This window comes from Elaeis guineensis, chromosome 2 (assembly GCF_000442705.2).
Source record: "Elaeis guineensis isolate ETL-2024a chromosome 2, EG11, whole genome shotgun sequence".
Lineage (NCBI taxonomy): Eukaryota > Viridiplantae > Streptophyta > Magnoliopsida > Arecales > Arecaceae > Elaeis > Elaeis guineensis.
In genome coordinates, this window is record NC_025994.2 from 118,747,465 (window position 1) to 118,756,458 (window position 8,994).

The 8,994-nt window shown below is 40.0% G+C and overlaps 1 protein-coding gene across 2 annotated transcripts; it reads right to left on the reverse strand.

Moving 5' to 3' along the window:
- Positions 1-2,404: 2,404 nt before the first annotated feature.
- On the reverse strand, positions 2,405-8,620 carry LOC140855853 (cation/H(+) antiporter 18-like). Of its 2 annotated transcripts, XM_073253024.1 has the most exons (5): positions 8,192-8,620; positions 6,859-7,151; positions 6,546-6,758; positions 4,482-5,483; positions 2,405-4,065 (listed from the first exon to the last, which is right to left on the reverse strand). In XM_073253024.1, exons 2-5 carry the CDS (start codon positions 6,877-6,879, stop codon positions 2,836-2,838), a joined length of 2,466 nt encoding a protein of 821 aa, XP_073109125.1. In that variant the 5' UTR covers positions 6,880-7,151; positions 8,192-8,620; the 3' UTR covers positions 2,405-2,835. The 2 variants fall into 2 exon arrangements, with proteins under 2 accessions (XP_073109125.1, XP_073109126.1); XM_073253025.1 differs by lacking the exon at positions 6,859-7,151 and having other exon boundaries at positions 2,406-4,065; positions 8,192-8,619.
- Between the last annotated feature and the right edge of the window lie 374 nt (positions 8,621-8,994).

Genomic DNA, 8,994 nt, shown 5'->3' on the forward strand with positions numbered 1-8,994 from the left:
CACCGCTTAGCAAGAACTGAAGAGATTAAACAGCTGTTGCCGCACATTTATCTATGGCACAACTTGAACTATGGTCATTTTGTAAGCAAAATGGAAGGTTTGGACTGATTTTAGAGATAAGTTCTATTTAGTTGCTGAGAAAATGAGGGCAGGAGAACTAAAGAATAGATTTCTTATACATTGCTCCCTCTTTTTTTTTTTTGCCAACAAAAGAAGAGAAATTTCGGATTTCCTTGGCAGGTCAGGATAAAGAAGATCCAGCAACGGTTCTCTTGGATAAGCACCATGGCAGGATAAGCCTTGATGCTGTAAAATGGCATGACCCACCAACCAGAGAGCTGAATTGCTTTCTTCGCGTACATAACCATGAAATACTGAAGCTGAAAGGATTTCTCATCTGCCATTAAGCTGAGTGTGCACGAACCATCAATGCATCATTACCTGATGATTGGTGATTAAATAGGGCAAAGTGGTATTTGCATTGAGTCCAATCAACCATCATTAAATGATGCACTAATGATGGTGGCTGCTTGAACCAGACATTCCAAGTTGAATACGAATTACAGATAATAAGCCAAGACTCAAAAAGTTCTGAAAAATCAAAGAAATACGTTAGGAAGCATAACTAGTTTCTTCTTATATAGGTGTTAATTTTGAAAGAGGATGACAAAAAATGAATCTATTAAGATTATTTTTAGCCCCTTTTTAGACTCTATAATATTCTTGATTTAACCATAAAGAAAAAGATCTTAATTATCTTCTTTACTTTCTTTAATATTTTTGCTTTCATTTCTTTCACATTCTTCAAAGAAAACAGCATTAGAAGAGGGTTGTCCATGTGAACTTGTATCCTCTGTGGTACAGAGCGGAGGATTGTGCCATCATAAAAGCTACCGTATCATCTATCTTGAAGATGAGCTCTTGCTGCGAGAATCCATATGATCGCATTTAGTGCCATGCATAGCACATGCCCCAAATAAGCTATCGAGGTGCAAAAGACGCACCGCAGAGGAACCTCAGTCATCTCCGTGCTAACCAAGATGCACCGCCGAGGAGCCTCAGTCATCTCGTGCTAACCAAAATTTACATATAGAGCAATGCTACGGTAACTTGGAAAAATCACACAAAAAAAACACTCATCTGCCTTGCGCCATTAGATGGCATGATTCACAAGAGCAATTCAAAAGGAGAAATCAGAGTACACCACGCCAGCTAGTGAGTTGTTGGATGGTGTTTTTGAGTTACCAGAGCTTCCCTGTTGGATGTATGGTACTATTTGATACGGTTCATGGAAAACAAAATGCAGAAATAATTTCAAAAAGAAATATTAGCTTCTTAACCAATCTTCAGCCTGTACCATCGCTTTCTTTTGCACCCTTTATCATCTTAACAGGAGCAGGTAGGGACTTTCTCTTCTTCCCTTGAAAATAAAAATAAAAATCCTTGCTTCAAATCTATTTAGTAAAATTATTAAAAAAAAAAAAAAAAAGAAGAAGAAGAAGGATGGCGGCAGTTTAAATCCTTTAAACTAACAAAAGAAGCTCCCAGATTTATTTCATTGAAGACTGTGTGAATAAAAATTTGGGCTCCAGAGGTCGCCTTCCGTTCTTTGAGATATATTTCAATGATACAAACCAAGCCTGTGAATCCAAAATTCAAGTGGAGAGGGAATTGGGAGGGAAGGAACTAAATTTGAGCCGAAAGAGTCTCCTTCAATATCACTTAATCTGGTTTGAAGTTAAGTTGCGGCAACTAGATTGACATAAATCATAGTTACAACATTCTCTGCATTGAAAAAAGGTTCTCAAATTAATCTCCAATTCTTGCTTGACTAAATGCTTCTCTGAATTATTCACCAAAAATTAACGGATTAAAAACTAATCAATTATTCTTGAATTACACATGAATTTTTTGATTTATTTCAAAATTGTTCAAGATGATTTTAAAAACTTTTATGTGCTGCAAATTAATAATACCATGTATCGTTACTAATGTCCATATTTTTGTTATCATTTCTTACTTTGGCCTCTCAAATACATATTTTTAAATAAATATATTTACAAACATTTTAGAAAGTCCACTTTTAGTTTTTTTAATCTTTTCCTAATTTCTTGTTATCCGAACTAGTGAAGAATTTTTCAGATTTTTCCCGAAGTATGGATCATCATATCCAGTAGAATTACTCCCAAACACTGAACTAGTAACTATGAAAGGAACTGGAGAAACAGTCCATGAGTTCCAGTCTGCTTCTGACAATGAAGTTCATGGAACTTCCACCAGATAAAAATGAAACTGATTGCGGAGTCAGGATCCCTAAAGTTCATACCAAGCCAAAGATTTCATAGGGCTGCCATTTATTCAGGAATAGTTAAATGGGAACAGGAAGCAAGCAACATATTACATGAGAAGGTAAGCACAGGAGAAGAAATAACCTTCATAGCACTCTCCCTAACAAATGTGCATGCAAACAATATAATAACAGATCATAAATTAAAAAAAAATATTCAGATCATAAATCGAGAAGATCTGGTACTGCAATAAGCAAAGTTCTTTTATTGGTTATATTCACCTTGGTCATACTGCCCAGTGCTATTTGATGTGATGTAAACTCATCCAATCAGCCAGCTAATACCAACAGTTGCTACAAAGATGACTGGTTAACACTAAAAAGCAAATATCTAATTGCTGAAATCAAGTCTGAAGAAAATATCTAAAATTCAGATGAAGCTTGAGCTGAGCCTGGTTTTCTGATTACTGAAATCTAGGCTAGATGATGAACCAAGACAATGGTTGTCCGTGGAATATCTACATGAGTTAGAGACAATGAGCTAGCTCTTAAGAGTCTGAGCTGCTCCCCTCGGTTCTGTGAACTTCTGGTGGTTCCTCTGAATCAGCTGGAGGAAGTTTCATTCTGCTCTGCCAAGTGTACTGCTGCACAACTAAAACTGAGGCAGTAGTCAAAGAGCTTGGTGACGTAAGCAAATCTCCAACAGGGCCCAATTCTGGGCATTCATTCCTTTCAGTCATGAGAGCTGCTGCAGCTGCTCCTTCTGGTCTCCGACCCACGAGAATGAGATCAGAGCGACTTACAGTTTGAATTGCCGCCACCGTCTCATCGCTGCTTGCAACCTCCCGTTCCTCATACTTGATGGCTGGATCATTCTGAGTTTTATTTCTGAATTCATTCAAAACTTTCTCATCAGCCAACATCCCTTCAGCAGTGGAGCTGCCGTTCATATCAATTGCAACACTTTCTCCATCAGATCCATTCCTAGATTCAATGAAACGTAGGACTGTGAGTTGGATCCCTGGGTGCTCTGCTATGCGAGTCGCATATGTAAGAGCTTCGCGATCATCTCGACCACCAAAGAATAGGACAGTAATGGATGACGACACATCACTGGCTGAGACATGAGTGGTTCCACCAAGTCCACGGTCCACAAGAATCCCTACCGAGCAAGGAGCATGTTCGAGAACCTTTCTGTTGACTGATCGGAACTCATGCCGTGTCATCTCCAACGCTCCATCAAGCCTCTGATGCTTGTGGAAGGGTAATATTATGATTGCAGCCTCCTTCCTCTCTGCACTTGCACATATATCCTCATGTATATCTGAGAGTGCCGAAATTGCAGTCATCGGCCTAATAGAAACATTGCTTAGTCTTTCAAAGGCCTCAAAGGCTACAACCACTTGATCATATCCAGACCTCAGGGTCTTGTTCCAAAATGGCAGGCCATTCTTCCTTGCTTTGTGCACCATGAGGATTGCTGATGGCCTCTCAGAGAGCTCCATGAGATGCATGGCATACACACATAATCCTTCACGTCTGTTGGTACCCCGGGAGGCCTCAATGAGGTTGATGATTGTTGGGATGTTCCTAGTGCTGTGGAAACAGGCCAAAAACCGGAGCTGGGTGCCAGAATCTTTCCTTTCAATTGTCCTGTGCTTGTATATGGTACATGACTTCCTTGCTGGCTTATAGAATGCAGTGACAAGAGGTGTCGTGATGAAGGTAGTGAAAAGAGCCATCAAGACGAAGACAGCAAATGTTTGATCATTCAGCACCTGTATCGGCAGGTTGAATCCATTAATTGTTGATCAGAATGATATGAGCAAAATGGGAATGTTCAGTTGCCTCCTAGTTGCTACCTTTCATTGTGAACTACTTTGCAGTAGCTAAAAATGGAAATATGGTAGGTCAGGGCACAGATATTTTAGCCTGCTTAATGACAGAAAATGAGAGAAGTTTACTGACTTCCAAGCAACAGTGAGAAAGCACATGATGGTGATAATAAATAAATGAATATAGACAATTTTAGCGAAAGAATTACATAAAACCTAGGAAAAAGTGGAAATTGGGAAGAAAGAGAAAAGCCGAGGATCTTAGCAGATACTGGGTAGTTAAATGATTAAGTCAGTAGACATCTACAGAAAATTACAATAGCCACAAAATAATATACCGGTCAAGATTACGATGTTACCTTTCTGTCTTTGCCGATGTTGAGTACAATCAGTTCCACCAAACCTTTGGTGTTCATAAGAAATCCAAGTGCCAAAGCCTCACGAGAAGGCATCCTACAAGCAATTGAAACCCCAACAGTCCCTGCAATCTTCCCAAGACAGGCTGTTAGTATAACAAGAACCAGTAGCCCCCATGACTGTGCTCCCTGGATTGTTGCCACGTTAGTCTTCAATCCACTTGAAACAAAATATAGAGGGAGGAAGAGGCCTGACACAAGGTCCTCCACCTTTTCTACCAATGCACCTGCAAAGGGGCCATCCTTGGGTACCAGAACCCCAATAATAAATCCACCAAATAAGGCATGTATTCCTATAGTATCTGTCACAAAACCAGCAGCCAGAACAGCTGCTAGAGTCGCACAAACATATATTTCCCCTACAGGCTCACCCTCTGGTGTGCGTCGTGCTATCCATCCCAAGATGGGTTGCACAAGGAATGTACAAAACAAGACAAATGCAACCCCGCAAAGGAGAACCCAGAGAGAGACAAGAGGGGACTGGCTTGAATCGGATAGGGCAATGGCAAGGGCTAGGAGGATCCAAGCAGCAACGTCATTAACTGCCGCAGCAGACATAGCCATACGGCCAACATCAGTTGTAAGGAGCTTGAGCTCCGCAAGAATACGAGCTAGGACTGGGAAGGCAGTGATGGATAGAGCAACACCAACGAAAACAAGAAAAGGAGCACCTTGCACGCCTTTAGAGATTGTATGGCGAAGAACAACTGATGTACCTATACCTAGGAAAAAAGGGAGTGATATTCCAGCAACAGCAATTCCAAAAGCACGCTTGCCTGTGCGACGTAATGATTTGGGATCTAGTTCTAGACCTACAAGGAAGAGGAAAAAGAGAAGACCAAGGTTGGCCAGTGTGTCTAATACGGTGAGACTGCTAGGAGGAAAAACTGCATGCAAAAAGGCCTTGCTACGCCCCAGTGCTGATGGACCAAGCAGTATTCCACCCTGCATATGAAAGTTAACCAAAAACTTTATCAGTGACCGAATTAGGTCTTTTGACAACCTTGCTAACAGATACTCAAAAGAATTAATGTCAATGACATCCAGTGATTAAAGTTCTTTGCATGAACCTTAGCCTGATTCACGAAGCAAAAAGCCAGTATGGTGGAATAATGTGCAAGAACTAGGGTTCTGGTTTAGCTAAAAAATAACTCAAAGCATCAATCTTGATCTACTGATCAATAAGAGATGGCTGCGGGTTGCTAATTACTAACCTTACCATACGGAGCTTCAATGATCATAATTGTGACAAGTAGCTAATTCATGTGACAACAGGTCGTTATTATGCATATCTAATCATTAGATTGAAAAACTTATGCACATTCTTAGCATGCATTCAGGCTGCTCTATCAATGTAAGTGTACACGGGTATAAGATATGGATATGTACATCACACACAAGCATAGATGCATAAACATCTACAACTAAAACAAATGTGGGCAAAACATTTTGTTTTATTTGGTTTCTATTTTTGTTTGTGCATGTGTGTGGAAAGGATTGTCATGTAGATGACATATCTAGAAAAGAAAGCACAAAAAATAAGAACATACAAATATAATACAAAAAGAACATAGGAAACAAGCACAAGGGCATAAGATATTTCTGTTTGCTAAGTTCAAAAATTTTGTTTGAAGTTATCAAGGAAATTTGGTCAAAAATTAAGATTCTAAAAGGTTGCAATTAGAATTATGTATTGATTCCAAAAGCATGACAAACTAAAAAGCTTTGCAAACAAAAGATGAGTGAAGTGACTTTTTCGATTGAACTGCTTATTGATTGTCTTTTGGACATCGTTATGCAATTGTGATATATGTCTCTACTATTTAACTATGCAGAGGAACAAATGGTCAGAAAGAACAATTTTGTGATTAAGCAAATGCAGGTAATGGGAAGGAACAAGTCAAAGTGAAACAAGGGCAAAAACCAACTAATTGGATGCATCCAAATGTGCACCTTGCGCACAGTAAGTTTTGCTAATGAAACTGCAAAAAAGGGAGATGAACTCACAATGATCTCAGCTATAACACGGGGCTGCCTCAGAGGCTTGAGAAGGAAAGCAAGAGAGCGAGTTATGACAACAACGAGGCATATTTGCAATATGGCTAAGGGGAGAGCAGAATGAAGTGGATTGTCCCCTTGGAACACTCCATTTGATGCTGCCGCTGCAGGTTTTGGGCAAGCATTCCCTGTAATGTTCGCCATCTTCAGAAAGCTAGTGAGCTGCAGTCATTAAAACATCCAGTTAGCCTATATGAACATGGTGATCTCATAAGACGAGGTATGCATACATTGGATGAAATGCAGAAGTTGGAAGTATTACATTGACTTTTGTTACCAGCATCTTGTATTATCACTTGAAGAAGACTTGGACAATATTAAAATTGAAAGTGTCAAGCAGTTCATTCATCAAAACTATAGACCGAAATCAGAATCTTTAAATGTACTGATACCAAGGTGAAATCCAATTTTTATGCATAGTACTTTCAGCCAAAAAACCACTTTCTGGTCCATCTTGGGCGTCAAAAAGCGGACTCCAAGATGCTCACTCTTCAGGAAAGGGGGGCTGGTCATGCTATCATATCAAACAAACTATACTGCACGCATGACCATCACCTACACAAAAGATGATGTTAAGAGATTTGAAATCGCTAGGTTTTACATGACACACGGTGCAAAGCATGGACTGGTACTGATGCCACAGATAAAGGTAATAGGACATTAGCAAAGTCTTCTTTCAAATTAGTTCACAAGGTTGCTCCTGTCAGATAACAATTGGTCCAGAGTCACACTTTATCACTAAATTGTCAGCTAACCATACTTCAAAACAAGCTCATTCCATTAATTCCTTGGCTTACAATAAATTAGATACCTGATGTCAATAAAAATAACATTTTTGTATTTTCTAGAGCTTCCTTGGCCACCAAATATACAACAATGGAAACAGAACAGCAATTTTTAGCCAAAAAAAAAATCAGAAATTTTTAGCCAAAAAAAAAAAAAATCAAAAAGAGCAAGAACCTAGTGATAGAAATGTCAATATAGTATATCATAAACTTTCCCAAAATAAAAGCCGCGCATGAAAGCCCACCATTAATGTTAGACAGTTAAGAACATCTCCAGAATGGATATATATAAAAAAGAAACACAAAGTTTTTTAGAAGATGAAAGCGCAGTCATAAGACCCATTGGTTTGAAGCCACTCAGTTCTTCGTTTCTTAAGTAAATCTTAAATCACTTAATTCTTGATTCATCGCGATCTTCTAATAAATCCATCACTTTGTCTGCCCCGGAACTCACCCAAACAAACCTCTCCGAACGTCCAAACTTAGCCGGCACAAGTCAACACGTCCGAGTTCCGTGTCGATCCGAAGCGCCACGGAAGGGTCGGGCCGTAACTAAAAACAAGGGAACGGCACGTCCAACGCACGTGACATCGCGTACGCAGCGGTGCGACGATTTTGCGTGCCGATTCAGCCTCGCTTGAGGTGAAAGAAAAGGGAAAAAAAAAAAAAAAAGAAGAAAAAAGAAAAAAGCCTACCGATTTCCATCGAAACCATCCCCGTTAAAACAAAGGAAAAAAATAAAGATAAAAAAGATAAAAAAAAGTTGTGGGGGAGGGGGAATTGGAATGGAGTAGAGAGAGGAGCACTCACCAGTATCGGTCCTCCAGCAGTCTCTTTATAGTTCCTTCTCCGGTGCTCAACCGCCGAGCTCCGTGGGGTTTCTTGGAGCAAGAATGCTTCTAAAGAGATAAGGGGAGAAGGGAAAGAGAAAGAAAGAAGGGGAAGAAGGAGAGGAGAGATCAAGAAAGCGGGAGCGGCAAGAGACAATAAATACCCTTCCTCCCTCTCTCATCTCTCTCCGATTCTGTTACCAATCTGGTTTTTGATTTCTTAGCAAGACGTGGGCGCTTCGGTTCGCCTCGGTTTCCTGTTTTGGGGAGTTTTTTTTTTGCTTTTTTTTTTTTTGGAGTTCCTCCGTTCTGGGGAAAAAGCGATGATAAAATATATTAGGAGACCATGGTTCAAAAGCAAGAGAGGATAAAGAGCAGGTTTTCCGATATGACGACTTCTTCCACGATTCACTTTGATCGTGTTAACGTGCGATACATAGACACCATGTTGATTTCGCAGTCTAGTTATTACGTTGCCACGAAAAGATTTGGCCAGCATCGACTTCCTTTAGGGTCCACTACATGCTTTGAGATTCGCGCAATTCTGCAACGTATCAGTAATTGAACCAACCAAATCAAACGGTTAACATAGAGCGGTGGACATCCACGATAGGCCCGCTGCAGGAGGCCACTTAATTTTGTACAACCGGTGCAAGGCACAAATACCACATTAGTTTCCAAGTCAGGCTTTGATATCCGTTCAAAGTCTTCAAGTAATAAATCACATCTGTTGCTCCGGTTCTCTCATCGTATGCAAACTCAAACTCTTGCTAGTCTCTATCA

What these genes read in the sequence shown, in the direction of transcription:
- LOC140855853 (XM_073253024.1), bottom strand. Translation starts at nt 6,879, where the DNA reads ATGCTGGTAACAAAAGTCAAT. An exon ending in TGCTGGTAACAAAAGTCAAT is followed by an intron (nt 6,759 to 6,858) that starts GTAATACTTCCA and finishes TAATGACTGCAG; the next exon opens with CTCACTAGCTTTCTGAAGAT. An exon ending in GTGTTATAGCTGAGATCATT is followed by an intron (nt 5,484 to 6,545) that starts GTGAGTTCATCT and finishes TTTCATATGCAG; the next exon opens with GGTGGAATACTGCTTGGTCC.